At 35.2% G+C, this 20,436-nt stretch overlaps 2 protein-coding genes across 3 annotated transcripts in view; one reads left to right on the forward strand and one right to left on the reverse strand.

Annotated features, from left to right (window-relative positions):
• The window catches only part of CEP290 (centrosomal protein 290), a 47,307-nt gene extending 33,023 nt beyond the window's left edge, over positions 1-14,284 (forward strand). The window contains exons 42-55 of the mRNA XM_056508223.1: positions 360-476; positions 1,832-1,977; positions 2,828-2,983; positions 3,590-3,713; positions 5,982-6,116; positions 6,399-6,485; positions 8,172-8,336; positions 8,656-8,778; positions 9,084-9,244; positions 10,848-10,989; positions 11,966-12,039; positions 12,178-12,281; positions 13,108-13,211; positions 13,508-14,284. Of these exons, the coding sequence (XP_056364198.1) occupies positions 360-476; positions 1,832-1,977; positions 2,828-2,983; positions 3,590-3,713; positions 5,982-6,116; positions 6,399-6,485; positions 8,172-8,336; positions 8,656-8,778; positions 9,084-9,244; positions 10,848-10,989; positions 11,966-12,039; positions 12,178-12,281; positions 13,108-13,211; positions 13,508-13,693 (1,824 nt within the window). The 3' untranslated portion in view covers positions 13,694-14,284. The remainder of the gene's footprint in view (positions 1-359; positions 477-1,831; positions 1,978-2,827; positions 2,984-3,589; positions 3,714-5,981; positions 6,117-6,398; positions 6,486-8,171; positions 8,337-8,655; positions 8,779-9,083; positions 9,245-10,847; positions 10,990-11,965; positions 12,040-12,177; positions 12,282-13,107; positions 13,212-13,507) is intronic.
• Positions 14,281-20,397, reverse strand: RLIG1 (RNA 5'-phosphate and 3'-OH ligase 1). 2 transcript variants are annotated; one of them, XM_056508235.1, is made up of 7 exons: positions 20,274-20,397; positions 18,259-18,376; positions 17,557-17,652; positions 17,044-17,160; positions 16,479-16,673; positions 15,739-15,908; positions 14,281-15,197 (listed from the first exon to the last, which is right to left on the reverse strand). In XM_056508235.1, the coding sequence occupies exons 1-7, from the start codon at positions 20,361-20,363 to the stop codon at positions 15,009-15,011; spliced, it is 975 nt and encodes a 324-aa protein (XP_056364210.1). In that variant the 5' UTR covers positions 20,364-20,397; the 3' UTR covers positions 14,281-15,008. The 2 variants fall into 2 exon arrangements, with proteins under 2 accessions (XP_056364210.1, XP_056364219.1); XM_056508244.1 differs by lacking the exon at positions 20,274-20,397 and adding an exon at positions 19,465-19,702.
• Between the last annotated feature and the right edge of the window lie 39 nt (positions 20,398-20,436).

The raw sequence follows: 20,436 nt of genomic DNA on the forward strand, positions 1-20,436 counted from the left end.
CTTCTTGAAATATGTTTGAAAGAGTCTGAGTAGTTGAATAACCACTTTCATAGCTTCTTGGAAAAATGGTATTTTGTCTTCTTCCTGGCTGTCCTTATTTCCCCTTTTAGAAGAAAAGTAAGGGATTTATATAAAAATCATCTATCTATTTTTTAAAATTCAGCTGCTTGCAGCTGATTACTCAGTTCAGAGGGAAAAGTTACATTCCAATACTACAATAATTTAAAGAGAATTTTAAAAATATCCTTTAGGTTTTAAACTAATTTTACCAATTTAGAATTAAAATCCTTATTTTTTGACTGGAGAAAAAAATCTCAGTAGTCACTAAACTTGAACTGTAAAAATTTGTAATTTTTCAGAGTAAAGCTGATGAACAAAATCTGATAGATGTGCTTCAGAAAAAAATTAAAAAGTTGGAAAGTGAACTTGAGAAAAAGTGTGAAGAAACAGAAAAAAAGGGTCTAAGAGAAGACAAGGTATGTGATATTTATATCATGGCTTTGAAAGTCCTCATCAGCTGAAGCCAAGGTTGTTCACCTCTCCCTATTTCTTCTAAAATTTAACCAGCCAAACTTGATCAGAAAAATCATGGCTGCAACTTCTCATGTTTCTGGTGCTCTTTGTTACTGCTTTTGTTACTTTGTAGAGTATTGTAATGTTTCCTGCCTTTTTCTAATTGATGTTTAATTCTACAAAATCTTAGAAAACAATGATTTTTTAGGTTAAAAAAAAAAAAGGCTTTTGTGAAGTCAATGCAGTAGTAAAAGCACAAAATACTGAGGAGCAAATGAGTGAAACTTTAAAGGGATTATATCTCTATAAATGATTATTCTTGACAGTTGTGATCTTCACATACAAAAAGTTCTGAGTGATTAGATTTTTGTTAATTTATAAGTTTTGTGCTGGTTTCATGTTTGTTACTATGTCAGTAACTAATTAGTAACTTCTCATATTAATTATAAAGTATACTGGAATATTACAGCATTTTGAGTAATGAGAGTCAGTAATGAGAGTCAGACTATTTATGTATGATGTTAAGTACTATTCTAGGACTGCACCTGTGCTTTCAGTTAATTTGAAATGTTTTAAATGCTGTTGCTTTGTTTCTAAAGGTATTTTTTCACACTTGGCATGCATTTTTCCTGTTTTCCAAGATTTTCCTTTCATTCCATCACTTCATAGCAGTAACTGTTTAGAACAAAAACAGAAAATGAAGTACAGGGACTAACCAGCAAAGGAAAAATTCCAACTAAAAATAAAGAAAGAAAACCTGAAACTAAACCAAAAATTTCTTACAGGAATATTGACTGTGATTTTTCAGTAGCCATTTGTGATCCTATTGATACAGGTTTTAACCAATGTATAATTTATAGTTACTGAGTTATTAAATAAAAGTAGAGATTCCATTTCTTGTAGGAAAAGCTGTGCAGCAGGGGTATGCAAGCCCCTGGTAAGGTGTAAAAGACAGATCTATTGTAAATTGTCATATGAAAAATCTACTTTGTCATAAATCCTGATGTGTGTTTTGAAGTAAAAAGATACAGTGCACTAGCACCTCTAATTTCATAAAATGCTTCAGTCCTTTTAGTGTAAAATGAATATTAAAAACTAAGGAAGAATTTGGTAGGAGCAATCAACTGCATTAGCTTTATTCACCAATCACAGCAGAGTATCCAGCTGAACCTACTACTTAGCTATGGCAAATAAAATATGCCTGCTATGTCTTTCTAATAAATGAAAAATAAATCAGTCTTAGTTTTCTAATGTGTTTGCTTGTTTTGCTTTAAGAGAAGTTAAAGGGAAGTACAAAATCTATTTATGTTCTTCACAGACTTCCAAGGAGGAAATAATTAGATGGGATGAAGGTAAAAAATGGCAAATCAAAATGGAAGGATTGCGGAACAAACTAAGGGAAAAGGAAAAAGAAGCAGATGCTTTATCCAAACAGTTGAGTACATTGAAGGAAGTTTATACAAAGTGAGTCGGTTTTAATTGATTCAGCTACAAAATGATGACTAAAGGGAATTCCAGATATGTTTGACACATAGTAATTATTGCAGTTTGTTATGTTTATAAGATTGATGCCAAGAATTTCACGTTGTTGAGTTTAAAAGGATTAGTTAATTTTCAAGCAGCGGGCTACTAACTCCTCTAGTATCCTTTGCCTTGTGGAAGCCAACCACCTTTATTAAAAGAAAGTGTCTCAAGATAAAATTAATTCAAGTCCTTTATTATGCTTCCTGGTTTAGCTTTCTATTATTCTCATGAAGCAAAAATGCCTTTATGAAGACAGGCTGTTTCTCACAGTGGTAGTATTTAATCAGGTTGCTACGACTGGATACTTGATATGTTACTGCAGTAATGACAGTTCTAGGATTATGAGTTGCAAGCCTTTTCAGAAAACAACCATATGTCCATACCCTCTGCAGATGTTATGCTTACTTCAGTGAAGTAACAGCAAGATTTTACTAATAAAATGTATGGTGGTGATTGTACCTGTTATTAAATTATGATTTGAAACTGCTTCAGAATGGCTTTTATTCTTAGCAAGCCTTGTCTGAATTTCACCTAGAACACAGGCGAGACCAAAAAGTGGTTTATGACGTGCATGATGCTGACTTAATGTCCATTGGTTTTTTTTGGGCTTTGAGTTGTGATTTTGGCAAGGCTTTACTGTCTATACAGTAACCTTATTAAACAGAAAAGGGAGTGTGGTTCAGTGAGCAGATAAAATGCAAATGTGGATTCTTTAAGACAGAAAATATCTCCTCCTCAAGAAAGCAAGTTACAAACAAGCTTTAAAAAGTAAATTTACTGGATGTTGCAGGACTGAAAAAGAGAAAATTGCTCTACAGAAGAAACTGAAAACTACTGGTGTCACTGTTGACCGTGTTGTTGGAGTAAGAGCCACAGAAACTGAAAAAGAAGTGGAAGAACTAAGAAAACGGAATCTAGAGTTAGAAAATGAAGTTGCACACATGAGGTGAGAGACTTCTTAAAAGAGCATAAAAAAGTGAGAAATCTAAATTAGTAAACAAATACATGGAATGAGATGGTCCCTAATAGGCAAACTATAATTCAAGAAGGAAAAAAAGAAACAGGAATTTTCTTATTAGAGTTTGTGATGAGCAAACTTAAAAGTATTTGGGAGCAGTTGTGCACGTTCAGAGAATATGCAGCATTGGTTCATTATTCTAAAAAGCTAAATAATACAAAAAACATTTTAACTGAAAAATTTTAACTAGTTTAGAGTTGGTGAAAGTTACTGGGACTGCTAAATGCAGTTAGGAAGTGTATTCTTAACCAGTGAATCCACTATCACAGTAGATAATGTACCTGAGTAATAGAAACTGTACACATCTGAAAAGAGTGGATTCCTTTTGCCAATGCAAGTGTCTTCCATTCATTGTGATTAATTGAAATATGGAACATATAATGGAATATATGAAACATTGATTTAGAGTAACTAGCTGAGAAACACTGGGAAAATCCAGTGTAGAAATACAGAATTTCACAGTGCTTTTACCTTAAGGAATGTTTTTCTGCATTAATAGCCATTTGTTTTGGCTTGATTCTTTTTTTAATGTAGAACACTGCAAGCAATCCCACGAGACTCTGTTGTAGAAGATTTGCACTTCAAAAATCAATACCTCCAGGAAAAGCTTCATGCATTGCAGAGACAATGTTCAAGAGAGACGTTTCTGAGACCCTTGGTAAGTGAATAATGTAATGATATTGCCTGGAATACTACTTATGAAATGTATTTGTTTTCTATTTGGTATCCTAAGTCACTTAGCTGGTTTTATTTACATGACAGTATTCTACAACAGGATATTAAATATTCAGCTTTTAGTAGTTAAAAAAAAACCCCAACAAACCAAACACAAAAAACCTCCAAATCCCCAAAACTTAAAGTTTCTGTGTCCTACAGATAGAAGCTAGAATATTCATCATCCTAGCATATGTGAAGAAATAAGGAAAATGTATTTTTAAATATGAGTCAGCAACTGACAGACTACTTTTATATTATATATTGATTAATAATTTAAGACACACACAGTTTGGGGCAATCATTTCAGGCCTTCATTTCAGTTACATTAGGTGTTTTTGTTGCACTTTGATTTTTACAAGGTTGATTATATTGCAAATTTTGAATTACTAAGTTTTCTTAAACTTTCAAGAATAGACTTAACATTACATTCTAGTCTCCTTTATTTCCTGTGTTCTTTTACTGTGTTCTGCTTTTCTTTCATGCTTCACTCTATCTTCAACTTGACTCAGAATACATGTGACCAAACTGAACTGACCAAGTCTGTTCCTATCACTGTCAGTAAAAAAAAGTATCTGAATTTCCTTCACAAGAAATCTATTTCAAATAGGGATGAAATCAAACATCAGACTAATAATAGAGTTATTGATGGCAGTGAAGTAGATGAGGACACAGACCTGCAAACATGCATCATGCATAATGAAGGCCAGGAGGCTGCTGCAGATATAAGCAGAGAAGTGTCTCCTGAACAGCACCCTGAAGATAGTGAGAAATGCAAGGACACAGATAATTCTAGGGAAGGACTGAACAACAAAATTATAGCTGAGGCTGGTACAGAGAACTGCAGTGAAAAAGAAGAAAATTTCACTCAACCTGAAAATGGAACAGTTAATGAGAAATGTGAAGAAGAAGAAGAGAATAAGCAAGAAATCTTCAAGCAGTCAAATGTAGATGAAGAAGGATGTGTAGAAGAGCCTGATACTGACAAACTGAGTGGCAATCAGTCTGAGGAATCCCCTAATCAAGCTAATGACTGTGAAGCAGAGAAAATAAATAAGAATAATGAAATGAATCAACACACTGCAGAGAATAAACAGGAAGATGACCAAAGCTGTACAGAAGGGGTTGAAACTACCCCAGAATTTTGTGAAATGCCCGAGGTTTGATACTGTAGTGGCCCTCTAGCATTTCTTCAGTACAAATGATGTAGAAATAGTAGAATAGTTTGATCTTGATAAAGCAGTGCTTTCCTATGCATGGTCTGCAGGGATATCGAAATAATTACCAAGTGGTCCATAAAGCAAACATTATACTTTCATGATAGACATGCATCTCAGCTCATAAGTAAGCTACTGTCAATTCTGAAATTTTAATCCAGAGAGTTTACAAATAAACCCAAAGATACATGGAGCTAATTGATGTCCTTCATCCTTTAAGAGACTTATGATATATTATTATTATTTGCACTAAAAAAAACCATGCTTTAATGAAGCAAATACTTGATTCCTCTAATAAAAGTAGTGAATAAAGTAGGATAAAGTAGTGAATCATACAGTTAATTCCCAAATTACATAAGTAAAAAACACTGATTATTAAATTATTAAAAGGCTTTACTCTGTACTAGTCAGGCATAGTAATTAACTGTATCACTATGATTTCAATTGGCACTATAAAGTATGCAAAACCATCTTTGTATAGTTGAAATCACTATCCACCATGATTAAAGACTTATGATTTTGGGAACTAACAGATTAAATGAGAGTTACATACTACATACTTCTCCTGGCTTGCTCTCTGATCCGTTTGACATAATTGAAATTTCTTATGATGTATGTGCTACTTAGAAAACTATCAGAGTATGCCCTTAAAATTAGATGCTGTTCTCAGGTACAGTGTCACAGCTTACTTCATCCAGTATCTTCTTTAGCTTTTAGTCTTTGAGGTTTACTTCTACAGAATAGTTTGAGAAGTAATTTTGGTTTGACAATTTATACTGATTTGTAAACTTTCCTTCAAGGTTAAGCAAGTTAAAGATATGTAAGAGAAGGTGTTAAAATCAAAGCAGATTAGATCAAAACTGGTAATAATATTGTCTTGTTTAATTTCTGTGAAAAATACTAGTTTTCTATTGCTCTTAACCAACTACAACTGAAAATTGTATTGAATTAGAGTATTACCACTTAATAATAATGTTTTCCGCTCTTTTCTCAAGACATCAGGAGCAGGATCAAATGATCAGTATCGAAGAGAACAAGAAGTTTTAAAGGAAAATTTAAGATTGTCATCTGAAAACATTGAGCTGAGATTCCAACTAGAGCAGGCCAATAAAGATTTGCCAAGACTAAAGGTAACATCATCTTACTTTAGTCCTCTTTACCCTCACACAGGTCAGGGAATTACTTAAAAAGAAATGGATATTTTTCCTGTACATACTGTAAATTTTCCATGTTTTTACAGAAGATGAGAAGGTTGAATAGCTGGTAGAAATAATGGAAAATGTCATTGAGATGGGAAATTGCTTTCTCTTAAATTTTTCAAAGTAAAACCACTGTAATTTTGTTCACCAGTTTTTCACCTCGATTTGAGATCTAAGTTGCTTACTGCTTTTTTTTTTTTTTCTTGTTTGTAGGACCAAGTAGATGACTTGAAAGAAATGTGTGAACTTCTCAAAAAAGAGAAAGCAGAAGCTGAAAGAAAGCTGGGCAGTATTAGAGGGGTGAGTATTCTAACTTTGCATCATAGATAAATGAAAACAAAACACAAAAAAGTGCCAAGTATTAATGAAGTGAAATCATTTGGAATCAATCAAAACCAGGTATGAATATTGTTCTTGTTTATTTTATTGAAAAAATACTATAATGAGTTAATGACATTAAGTTCACATGACCCTTAGAAGGACTAGAGCTAAACTATTAAATATTTACACTATCATGGTCTTATTTTGTCATTTGGATTAGTTTCCTTCAGAAGCATATTTGTACAATAAATAGCAGTTGCAGTCATAATAATGACAATTGTATCATGTATTTATGTAAATGATTTGATACAGATGTTGAAAGGGTAAATTACTGTTAGTGAAGGTTTTTCTTTGTTGTACTATGGAAGGTGACACTACTAAATTTTACCCTAACTACTGTCAACTACTTTAATAGAACAATGTTTCCAAAATTAAAGGGAAAAAAGTAATCAGCAGTATGTCTCCTACTGCTCACTTATCAAACTATTTGTGTTACCTTCTAAAGAAAGATGAATTAATAAAAGCTCTTAAGTGCCTTTGTAGCTCAGTATACAAGGAGAATGAGTTCTGCTTCTGGGTACTTGGAAAAGATCAGATGTTTTTTATTCTTTTACTCATGCTTTGCATGGACTGCTTGTGTACCTGTCTCTCTTATGAAGTAGAATTATTGGACAAGAAAATTCAGTTTATACAACTGTTTCATGCAAAGGTTCTGAGGAGACAGCAACTTGTGCATCTTTCTCCATTCACAGGCAGCAAGATGTGACAGGTTTTTCTTTAACTCTGCTGTGTACTAATACAAACTTCCTAATCCCTCCAGTTGTTTTAGAAAAGAAAAATAAGTAGGTTTTTTTTCTGAAATTTGATTGCTATATACATTTTTGTAGAAGTCCTGTGAGTAAAATCCTCCCCGTTTTCCTTATGAAGTACCTTATGGCCAGAACTAGAATCAGCAGCATCTTTAAATTATGATTGCTGAGGAAATTGCTACAAATAGGATGAGAAAATAAATGGATTTGAAGACTCTCTAACAGATTTTCTAACTCATTAATTAATGTAGTGAAAGAAGAAAAATAGAGAAATTACACTATTTCTCCCCGCTGATATATTTATCATTTGCAAGAATATATGCCTTTGGAAAAGGAGATCTACTTATACTTTAATATGTAGTTCTTCTGTCACTTCAATTCAGCAGAAGAAGGGTTGCTAAAAAAGGGCCCTCTTTTCTTCCCTCAAGCTCCCAGCCATTTTTCCCCCATGTCCCCACCAGTATTAGCATTTAAGCAATTGCATGGTATGTTGGATTGGGGAATTTTTCTACAAGAAAAGCTAAATAAAGTAAGTAGTTCTTTGATTCATTTTCCTAATGTTTCAGTTTAGTTTACACGTACAGCAGATTTTGAGACTTAACTGCAGCTCTTTAGGGTAACTTAGAAAATGAAGGAGTTAATTTGTTAACTTAGGGGATTAATAAATCATTAGATGTTTTGGAGAGGTAAGTATGCAAGAAATTCTAGTGTTCAAGTCATATCAAAATAAAGCATTTTTTTTCTATAAATATGAGATTCAATGGGAAAATAAGCAATAAAGTACGTTTTGTTATATCTCATAATGTTAAGATGAACTATTTGCTCATTTTTACTTTTTTCCTTTGCTCCTCTTTAGGCTGGTAGAAGTGGAAAGACAGTCCCAGAACTGGAAAAAACAATTGGCTTGATGAAAAAAGTTGTAGAGAGAGTCCAAAGAGAAAACGAAGAACTGAAAAAAGCTCCAGCTGTGGTTTCTAATGAGAAATTACTTGGTCTCGAGCAGGAAAATGAGAGGCTAAAGGTAGAGATTTTTCTCCAAAAACTATATTTAGGTAACAATTTATATGCAAGTAAGTAACAAAGTGGAGTAGCAAGCTTCTTGATACTGATTGGCACAAAACTATTTTGAAAATGCCAGATATGAAATATATAGAACAGAAAGGCAAAACTTCATTTAGCACAACATACTGCACGGTTTAAGGTGTTTTGTACCTTAGGGATATATTTAACTATGTGATGAAAGTTCACTGTGCTGTAACTATGCTGTACTTTAGAAATGGAGATCTGAAATCTTCTACTAAGCAATGTAAATGTGTTTTAACCAACTGTTTGATCTTTAGTCTGAAATGGAAAAAATGAAACTTGATCTGGAGGGCCAGCTGAGTGTGCGTTATGAATCTAAAACCAAAGGAGTGGAAAAACTCATTACTGAAAATGAGAGACTGCGTAAAGAACTGAAAAAGGTATGATCATTTTAATGCATCCCTTTATTTCCACTAGGCACTGGTTGTGGTTAAGTATATGGTTTTTATTTTTCTTAATGGTTGATATAACACTGATATTGCCATGACAGATTTATTTCACTGTGTGGGGAGAGGAGATATCCAAGGACTAGCCCAAGATCAAATTTGGAAGTTGTAGTGCTAGTAGTCTTGGATGTAGTTCTCATCTGCATCAGCCCTGACCCTATCTCACCATCGTTTGAGAAAATTCCATGCTTCATGTGAGGTTAAGTATTCCATAAAGCTTTGCTTTTATTGAACAATAGGAAGCTGACAGTGGAGAGAAGCTACGAATAGAGAAGAATAGCTTGGAGATACTGAATGAAAAGTTAAATGTACAGCTGGAGGAAACCATTAAGAAGCTAAATTTGGCTGAGAGTCAACTTGATGGAGCTGACAGCAGAAGCTGGAAGTCCATTGTAACAAGGTAGGAATTGTGAATGTAATAAAAGCACAGAAAAATGATATAATGCTTATGCTATTAAGATAACTAGACAACCTTCCTATGGAAGGATGGCTGGCAGCAGATTTTTGGTAAGAAATACTTAGTCTTGGACTCCTGGATGACCTCAGAGTGAAACAGGTTGATGTGTTGCAAACAGAAATTGAAGGTATCTACAAAATCAGAACCTCTGACAGTAAACTTATTAGGGCAGAAAATCAGCTGGGCAGGAGAGAGACTTGTCTGCTTTCATCTTAGGTCAGATCACTGTTGATGTCCAAGATTTTACTCTCTTCCTGGTCCTGCTCTCCCACAGGATCTCTTGGGGAGTCTAGTGCTACTTTGACATATTGCTGAGCCATTTCTTCACTGAGACTTCAAAAAGCCATTTGGGTTTTTTTTAACCTTCCCCTGAGCCATCCAGTGAGGTAAAATGTCTCTATGCAAGGCCAGATGACAACCATAATTTGTCTAAGAAAGGAGGGCAAAACTGACCGCAGGACAGGACAGAAGTAGCTGATGGCCACAGCAGAGAGAGGATAGGAGCATGCAGTGAAGATGGTAGGCCTTTAACAGATGGCATATTGGCTCAGCAGTATTCATACATTTATTCTTTTTGTTCCTCACCTCTTCTGAAAAACATTTCTACTCGGTTCTATTCAGTTGAGAGAGATACAAAATACATAGTCATGTTTAATTGTACTTTCCTATTTCAACTTATGTGAATAAAGCCTTCTATTTGCATTTACTTTAACATGAATTTAAAGTTAATAACATAATGACCTTACTATGCTAAAGAAGCTGCTTAGGGAACTTTAACATGCAACCCACCTCACCAGCACATCCATCAATGCATGAACATGGTAACAGGAAGTGTTTCATAGGACAGACAAAGGGGTGCCATCCCAGTTCAGAAGACTCTTTAGCAGGTAGCAAGGTGTTAGACACTGTATTGCTATCTGAAAATCCAGATGGATTCAGATGGGAAACTCAGCTATGTGGCCTCCAGAGGCACCTTCCAACATTTTATATTCTACACAAACCTTTTTGTAGCCTTGTAAAGCTCAAAGCAAAATGGAATCTTCATCAGGGTAAACAGTTTACTGCACAATAGTTTTGGCCTCGGAGTCTTCATCTTCTGCATCTGCATTAGCCCTTTTCTCAGTACATTATTTTCCATAAATTAATAAGTCATTAGAAAAATACTTTCAAATATACAACACTGAAGTAAGATCCAGCTGGTGTACATACTGCATCAGTAACATGGATCCTTTCAGCAGCAGGTATTTGTGGTTTATATGCAGTAGCATGAAAAGATTTCTGTCCTGTTTTAATAAAAAGTGTAGAAACAGAAAGAAAACTACAGAAGTGTAATATCTAGCTAAGCCATTATTCTAAGATTAAAGATGGGTTTCTCATTATGCTTCTTTCAGCAAACTGTATTTTTAAGGCTAGTGGTAATTTCAAGGCAAGTGCCTCAAACATAGGGTGTATTTACAGCATTTATTCTCCTGAAGATATTTTAATCTCTGTTTCTGCATAAGTATTAACTTTTGCTCATATTTTTTCTAAATAAAAATACTGCCAGAATGCAAGAAACTAAGTTGAAGGAAATGGAAATAGATATTGCCAAAAAAACCCAAAGCATTGCTAACCTTAAACGGCTGCTTCAGGAAGCAACAGAACGTGAACACAAAGCTGATAAAAATTTACAAGACCTGAAAGAACAGGTAAGTAAAATTTAGCTACATAACTTTTAAAATAGAATGTTTATTTTGTGTTTGTAATGTCTGTAGTGGCAGAATACTTGGTGTTAGTTTTTCCTTGTTTTTCCTTTTCTAACATCGGTGTTACTAACATGAAATATATACCAGCAGCAAATTTAACACAGAGAAGGAAGTATTTAATTTTGTGATATTACTGTGGGAGCAACACACTTTTTAGTTTCTTTTCATGTCTCGAGTACTGATGAACGGATGAGATCAAAGTTAACTATGTTTCAAAAAACAGAGCCTGGTTGTGTAAAAAATAACTCAAATCCTTACAATATTAGGTAGTAACAGAACAAAAACCTATCATTGCCAGTAGCCTCATGAGCTGTCACTGCATTCATTAACTGTATATAATCACATATTTAAACCACTGTTGTGCTCCTGCATCTTTACCAGGAGTCAATTTCAGAGGCTTCCTCCCTCTCTGGTCAGGGAACTCTTCTAACTTAACTGCAGGTCACCCCTAGTCAGTGTACCCTCATTGGGGTTGTCACTGCAAAATCACAGGGTTTTCATACAATCTTTCAAAATTAACTGGGACACCCAAGTATGCTGATAAGCCATCAGTACTATTTTTAAAGCACTTAAATGATTGAGGTATATCAATTCCTTAAGCATATGTATGCAGTGTGTTGGTATAGCTATGTATCCAACTTTTTTGTAAATCTAACTTCTAAATACTTTTTTCTTCACCCTTCATGAAACATGTAGCAATGATCTTTACTAACTTCGGAAAGGCTGTCAAGACTAAGCTTTGTGTCTGGAAACTGTAAATGAACAGGATTGGGTTTTTTTTCTGATAGCTTAATGTTTGGTTACATCCTTAGTATTATTTTCATTCTTTTTTTAATCTTGTAACCAAGAGAACTCTGTCTGAACTGCATTGCCATGATACTGTTTTTAAGAATAAAACTTCCTTAATTTTTCTTTTAAGATTGAGCATCTTAAACATCTTCCTGAAGGTGCAGAGACAGAGCAAAACATAACCAAGGAGCTTCAGCTTTTAAGGTAATGTACTTCCAAACTAACTAAATACCTCAGTCTATGTACATGAAATAAGATCAGGAAATGGCCACTGCAATTTTTAGTTAGATATTTTCTGTTTTAATAGGTTAAAAAAAATTCTAAAATTTGTTTATATTCCAGATTAACCAATAACCGATTAGAGAAAGAAAAAGCAGAACTAGTGCACGAGATGGAGAATTATAAGCACCAAAGAGACACCTCTAAAAATGGAGGTCCTGCAGCTGGTAATAATTTTCAATACCTAAAGATCTTCTTGTATTTAGGGTCTAAAAGTACTTTTACTTAATATGTGTGTGCAAAGTGATAATAAATCTACAGAATTATTTGAAGTAGATCAATGCCAAAGTAGTGTACACTGAAGTAGGTTAAGGTATTGGATTTTTTACTACATAAACAAGGTTTTTGAAGAGAATTTTCAGTAAAAATCTCCATCATCAATTATTTTGAGCAAGAGCCTGTAAATTTTGTATGATTTTCCCATCACAATTAAGTGTATAATTCCTGCCCCCACTTGCTTTATTCATTGTTAGTCATTCATTGAAATCCTCTTTTGCTGTGGGTTCCAAGATGCTAGAGAATGAGTGTTTATTTCCAGTTACCAGCTCTTTGAAGGATTTAAAACCTAGCAGGCATCAGTCCCACAGGAAAAGCAGAGCACTATGGGGCAGCATGCTGCCATAGGACTGGAGGAAAAAAAACAAAATTAACCCTACTGACGTTCTGAATACGTGCAACAAGATCCTTATGGCTTTTCCAAACTTCCTACATTTAATTCAGAGGAAGTGTATATGTATATATGTGTATATTTCTCAAAAGGTGTGCTAACAGACTGGCCACTGGGCTACTGCATTCAATCACAGGAATTAAACACCACTGCCTAACTGCTACAAGAACTAAGGAAAAGCCCAGGTGACTTCAGGGTTTGGTGATCCCAGTTGGTTTTATTTAACTGTTTCAGCTTTCAGGAGATGCAGAATTATTGAAACAAGATGATTTTGTGCCATGGGTTTTCACTACATAAAATTTCATAAAAAATCATTATTTTTGCAGGACATCATGAAACTGTAGAGGATAAAACTGACAAACTAATGACAGAAATAGATGACCTCCGGTCACAGCTGCAAGTTTCAGACCTCGAAAAACAGCAGTTAAAGGTAAGCTGCAAGGATCATCCTTGTTAAGGTAATAAGCAAAATTATGGTTAGCTAGAAAAAGTTGTTTAACAGCTAAGTGAATATTTAATGCCAAAGTCAATTTCTAAACATTGTTTACAAAGCCTATTTTGTTTTAGTGGAGGTGCTGTTTATGGGTAGAGTTTTTTGCTTCTAGATAAGATCCTTATTCTCTTATCATATAATCCCTCAAAAAAAAAAAAAAAAAGCAAAAAAGGTGTTGTGTGGTATTAACAAAGTTCTGGATAAAGGGGGCACTCCTTCATTCTTTTCAATAGGAAGAGACAAAAGAGCTGAGAAGAGAACTAGAAACCTATAACCCTTCCTTTTTTGAAGAACTTGAGGATCTAAAATATAACTACAAGGAAGAAGTAAAAAAAAATATTATCTTAGAAGAGAGATTGAAGCAGCTTTATGAAGAGTTTGGCATTCAGGATAGTCCAGGTAACATTTCTGTTGATTAGGGTAGTATTCAGTATCCTCATCATTGATGCAATAAAATTGTCTGTCTAGGAATTATACGAATCTCAAAGTTATGTTAGTTCGCACACACCTAAGAGTGCAGAATTGAACTATTCAACAGTTAGTGGTCAGTATTTATATACAACAGGCAAAATAGAAGTGAGTTTTGCCTCTCCCAGCTCCTGTGCAATAATATATTTTAATTTAGAACAGTTAATTTGGGTAATAAGGTGTCAGGTGAAATTGAAACCTTGGGCTTCTCTTGAAAGTTAATAAACCTTTAAACTGTGTCAGCATACTAAGTATGCTAAGTCCCAAACCAGTAAGAATGTGTAATTTGCTCTTGTTGTCTTGTGCAACCATAATGTTTAACTCTGAATTTGGGGTGAGTATGCTGGATGTCTGTTCTTACGTCCCTGGTTATTTTTACCTCAATATTGAAAAACTCAAGAACAAAGAACTGAAAATGAAGCTACAGTATTTCACCCAAACCACTGGTATTTTTGTACATAATTGATTTTTCATTTTGTTCATTTTATATTGCTGTATGTATACTTTTATAGCAGAGATGAAATAAAGCCAACTCAAATGATCATTCAGTCTCACCTTTATTATATCTTATATACCTTATCTTAATATACCCTTGAAGAAGTTTCCTAATTGAGACACAGTTGTAAATGGGAATTACTAAGCCAAGACAAGGCTCTCCAAAATAAAACTAGCATATTTTGTACTATTTACTCTTTTTGTCCCAAAATAGTGCAAGTAGCTGTAGAATATAGGTTAATTGGATTTTTAAATAATAGCATAATGCTGCAGATGTACAGTTAAATGATACCAGGAAATTTTCCCCCATAAGAAACTGTTACAACTATAAAAAAATTGTCAAATTTTAGGACTAATTCTGGTCCCACCTGAAGTCTGTCCTTTTACTGTTAAGAAACTTGATGCTAAATCTCAAACCTACATACAGAATTGTCATAATAATTACATTTGTAGAAGTGCAACCTATGTAACTTTTCCAGTTGATTGCATTCCTCAGTAAAGCTTTTAGGATCAGCCAGTGGAAGAAAACATACTTCCTACACTTAATGCTAACAGTTTCCCATTCCAGGAATGGGTACAGAAGTTAAGGATTTTTCATTAAATAAACATCCTAGAAGCTAGATCTCTGCTATTTAGAATTAGTCAAACTTATAATGATACAGTAGTACCTGGGCTGTTGCCTAAGACAGGAGAGTATTCATGAAGAATTCTGTGGTAGATACAAGTAAGAGGAATGCAGGACATAAAACAACTTAAAATTAAAAAATAATTTCAAGCATCAAACTTGATATCTTTGAGTCTGTCAAATCTTTGTCCATCCAACATTGAAAAATGGTGAAACAAACTCTTTGGTTCAAAGTCATAGTCAGATTTAGTTCTATTAAAAGAAATTACAACAGGCTGAGAATTCAGGTACGTCTCTGCAAGTGGCCAAGGTAAACCAAGATGATGGCGATGGAGCTAAAAGAAAAGGAAAGAAGATCAATTCAGCCATTTTGATAAAGCAGCGCAACAATTCCCAACTTGGGAAGCGTGTGGGTGTTAGTGGATTCTAGGATCCTCTGCATCAGGGCACTTAAAACCATTCATAAGTTATCTCTATAACATGAACGACAAAGTGCAAAAGGCAAGACAGAACCAAGGTGTCCTCCAGTTTCAGAACTAATACAAACCTGGTAATTAATAAAAAAATCACATTCTTATTAATAATACTTGTTCTATTAGTCAACATTACAAGAACTTAAATTTTAAATGAAAGAATTAAGCTTTAAAACTAAATACAGAGAGGCAATAAAATATGTTCTCAATTACTGTATTAGCATGTTGGGAATGAAAAAGTTCATTATATTATGTTGTCATTATACTAATTCAGTGGCTTTACTAATTCTACTGTCATCTCATTTGTTGGAGAACACTTGGAAAAAAAGACAAAAAATTAATATAGTACTTCACATTTTATGAATTATTACAGTGCTTTCCACATGTCCATCCACATACTTACCTTGATTAAACACCCATCACTGCAGTGCCATACAATTCCTTCAACTTTACCCTCCGTGCAGCTTTCAAACCATGACAGTATGTCATTTTGCTTCAAAGCAGGTGGATTCTTTATTTCAAATGCTCCATGTGGGACCAGAAGATGTATAGGTTGCTTCTTGCTTCCTAATCCTATGTTTAAAGAAAAAATAAGTTACTGTGTTTCCTCAATTTTGTTATTGCAGACATCTTAAAAGCACTCTATAAAGGTAAACTTCTATAAGATACAATAATTTAAAAATTGCAACTTGTGACTAACTTTAGGGGCTCCAAAAAATGGTTGAATAAAGTTTTCTACTTCAATTCATCAAAAGAGCATGTAAAAAAAGTGAAGGCTCCAAGAAACAAACTTTAAAAGTTTTACTAGTATTTTAATAGCAGGAAAATACTAATAAAACCTTTACTAGTATTTTAATAGCAAAATTTACAAGAGTTTTTCCAGTCAAAATATTTTTGAGAGACCAGAACAATGCATTTTTATAGTAACTGGGGTTTAATAGACATAACTAGTCCCATGACAACTCGGCTTTCTACAGTGAGTATTTCTGGGTGAGAGTTCCTTCAGCCAGCCTTTTCTCTCCTTTCTAAGAAGGTTGCTACTGGAAAATTCTTTTAAAAATCTTACACAAAGAAAATGCACTGATTTCAGTCAAAAATATCACTAGAGAAAAAAGTATTTAAGAACAGACCATACAAACCTACCATATGGATTTGCATTGATATTAGTCCCAATAAGCTCCAATGTTTGTTCTAAAATTTCTGATAATGGCACAGGACTGATTTCCAGAAGCCCTGGGTCAGCATGGTGTTTCAATACCAGTGCTATTCCAGCCTCATAATTTACAACAGATGAGTGCCAGCAATACTGCTTACTATTCTTCTCCACGGGCACCCAGCCTATGAGAAAACACCACATTTTACCAAAGTAAATACCTGACATTATTAAATGCATACTAGAACCTGTTACACACATTTAAAAAAACCCTACAGTTAACTACAAACAGAAAGAGTAAAAAGAAAAACTGATGTATCTCAGAAGATTGCAAACGTGACAATTATATCTTCAGCTGAAGGTTTGTACAGCAAACTGCAATTATTTCCATGTGTAAGAAGAACAAAACCTTTCTGGATAGTGAATGAATGACATTTCAATTTTATTTTTTCTGAATATGCTAATTACTATTTTTAACTCTGGAACTAATTCTAATTCACTTCAGAAATTCACACACACCATTCCCCAGTTTTACCTGTGCTGCATCATAGGTACCTGGCATATGTCCATTTTCATCAGGCAAAGGATTGCCATTAGAGAATTCTATGTCCTTTGCTGGAATCCAGGTATCTGGAACAGGCTTGAAATCCTCTTCAACATTCCAAACAAATTCTAGACATAGAAATGTAACACTTCGTTTTTGGGAAACTGTTAACCAATTTTGCTTCAGTTGCCTTTCAATGCAATTATTAAAATACCCTTGATCTAAACTTTGTTTTACAGACAGTAGTCCCAGTTACTTTTTACAAACACCAACATCTGTGGTGTTGGTGACCACACTTAAGTGGTCTACAGTTAGGATAGTTTAAAGATGCATTTGGCCTTTAAGAAGTTCAAAGGTTCAAAAATTAAAATTAAAAAATTAGCTACCTATTCCAGTTTAAAGTTCTTCAATGTAAAGGGTGATTTAAAAAAAAAACTGGAGCAGGACAACTGGTTATTTCCCTAGTTGTTTTTCTAACTGGATAACTTTCATTGTCAAAAAGAAGGAAAGAAATCTTCACTAACCTTTGCAGTCTTCCAATGAATATAAGAATCGTTTAAACCTTTTTTCACCTTGTTTGGTGGGTTTTCGGTCCAATCTGGCCCATAGGTAGGGTAGTCCTAGGAGACAAAAGATAAAACTAGCACTTTACTGAGGTGACCAAACCGCACAGAGTGCTGAAATCAACTAAATAACAGGCAAGATAGGAATTCCCATCTGCCATAAGAGAAATTTTATAAGCAAAGCCACCACTATTTAAATTCAAAGTACACTATGTGAATTTCCAAATCTATGTACAGTCTTGCTTAGTGTAATTACAACATCCTTACAACTGCAGGTGAAGGCATGAGCCCCAGTAAGTCAACGAACCACAGTATTCTCACTTCCTCCCAACCTCTGTACTTCTATAAATCTCCCCAAGGAAATTAGACACTCTATTATACATGACCCAGTTTGCAAGGAAGACTTACTAATAGCACGTTTAAAAACTGGAATAGTTCCTGGATGTTCATATTCACTTAAATCATACTGCATGTATTTTAGAGAGTAAATGCTAGAACAACTTTAGAAACACCTTCTAAGTCTATGGTAACTATTATTTTGTGTTGAAGATGCTTAATGACACTTTAATTCACAACAGCTGTAAATAAATAGTGCAAAAAAAGTGAAAGATAAGTAAATCAAGTTCTAGTATGAGAAATCTGCAAATGGATTGTCCTTATTACCTTTATATGTTGTTACATAACAGCAGGTTCCATCCACCTTTTCAGTAGGAACTGCATTGTGTACATCTGCCTCTAATGCCTTTCCAGTTATAGTGTCAGTTGCCAAAACTTTAAATGGCTGAAAAGAAGACAAGTGGCTATGTTATTGCCTTGCTCTCTCATACAGATTCTTCCTCCTTGAAGTTGGCCTCCATAAATCCAGCTTTATAAGTATTAGACATTATGGAGCTGATTTCTAATAGTTTCTTCAAAACTTGATAGTTTGCAAAGTACTCTAAGAAAGAAGAACCAGGGCAATCTGCTTGTAAAGTCTCTCCCTCTTTCCCTTTCTTGATTATTATTTAGAGATGCCAGTGATTTCCACTTTAAGCAGGGCATATAAACTAGAAGGGTTGCAGTCCAACACTACAGCATTTTGAGATTTGCCTTCCTTGCATTCGGGTGGCAATAGAAATTCCTCATGACTGGCTTTCCCCAGCTTTCAGATGAAAGTCAATAGTGCAGTGTTAGTGCAATACACAGAGCAGGTGTGCTTTTGCAAGGTGGCAAAAGCATCCTGGTATTAAACACTTAGTATCAGCAATGTATAAACTCTTTTGTGTAAGAAATACATGATCTGTGGATCTTAACAGCCAACTAGTACAATTTCTAGGACTTCTGTACAGCTTCTCTAACAGTTTCACTGCAAACATGCAATCAGTTGTGTTTGGATTCAAATATTTTTCTCTATAATCATAATACATCTCTCTTCTCTCCCCAGTCAACTTTGTCATTTAATCTGGACTCTTTCTACTAGCAAAACACAAAGCAAGTCCTTGTCTCAGAAGTCTTGAAACAGAATGTGAAATTCATAAAAAGAGAACCTGTGTTACATGACGTGACTGTTTCACATTATAATTATAAGATGTGTAACCATAACAAACAGCTTGTATAAAGATGACATTAAAAATTTCAGGGCAGTGAGAAAACATTCCCATTGGTTTTACCACCAGTATCACCCCCTTTCTTCCCTACCAGTCATAACCACGTTTTATCCCTGCCTGAACTTTAAAAAACCAAAACGAAAACCAAATCAAAGTAACAAGAAAAAAATTAAAAAATAAAAACCAATCAAGCAAAAATAGCATGTGCCAGTTCCAGATCTAATACCCTGGTCAGTTTTTCTGTGTGAAGAATCACTAGTGTAGAGTGGTACCCTTACATTACCATTATTGAGATGGTTTAACTCTGAGTTGAACAATTATGTTATTGTCGTTTTGGCAACCATTTCAGCTCTTTCATTTAGAAGCCTATCACCAATGGGAGAAGGCCACCCAGAGCTGTATTCAAGTTCACTACACAGCTGTTACTGAAATCAGGGAACACAAGCTGGAGGACTGCAGCTAGATAGGCGAGTGCTGCCCCAATGTGTCCACATCTCACAGCCTCATTTTTCTTCTGTCATTAAGCCTGATATTCCAAAAAGAAAACAACAACAGAGGAAAACAAAACAAAACTAAACTAAAAAAAAAAAAAACAAAAAAACAAAAAAAACAAAAAAACAAAACAAAACAAAACAAAAAAAAAAAACCAAAAAAAACAAACAAACAAACAAAAAAAACCACCACAAAAGGGATACAAGCTCATTTTTCTTCCTACGAGACTCACAGGTGGGAATGGCAGGATGGTTTCACACAGGCTCCCCGTGCTGTCATGCTGGAGTGGCCTTCACTTAGAAAAAGCAAACACAGCATCAGAGCGAACACCTGTATGCACCTGTCTGGAAAAGCCTGAGCTGGCACGGCACTCAGACGGCCCTTCTTCCCTGCACTTCAGCGGGAAAACCCTATGCAAACCCCTCCCGAGAGGCTCCCTTAAATCCACAGCCGACCTTCTTGCCACTGGGCTGTGGCCGGGGGCTCTGACACGGTCCGCGCTGGTGCAAGCCGCGGCCCAGTGATTTCTCCTGGGCTCGGTACAGGCCCAGCCCCACCTGCCCGCCCCCCGCCCTCCCGTCCCGGTGCTGCCCCAGCCACCTGTCGCTCCCGCTTGGCCGAGGGCTCGTCCTTCACCTCGGTGACGAACAGACACGGCACCTTGCGCTGCACCGCGCCCCGCCGCCTCATGGCCCCGGCCGCCCGCGCCCGCCGCCGCCGCCGCGCCTGCGCCGCCCGCCCGCGCTGCCCCACGGGAAATGGA

This window comes from Oenanthe melanoleuca, chromosome 1A (assembly GCF_029582105.1).
Source record: "Oenanthe melanoleuca isolate GR-GAL-2019-014 chromosome 1A, OMel1.0, whole genome shotgun sequence".
Lineage (NCBI taxonomy): Eukaryota > Metazoa > Chordata > Aves > Passeriformes > Muscicapidae > Oenanthe > Oenanthe melanoleuca.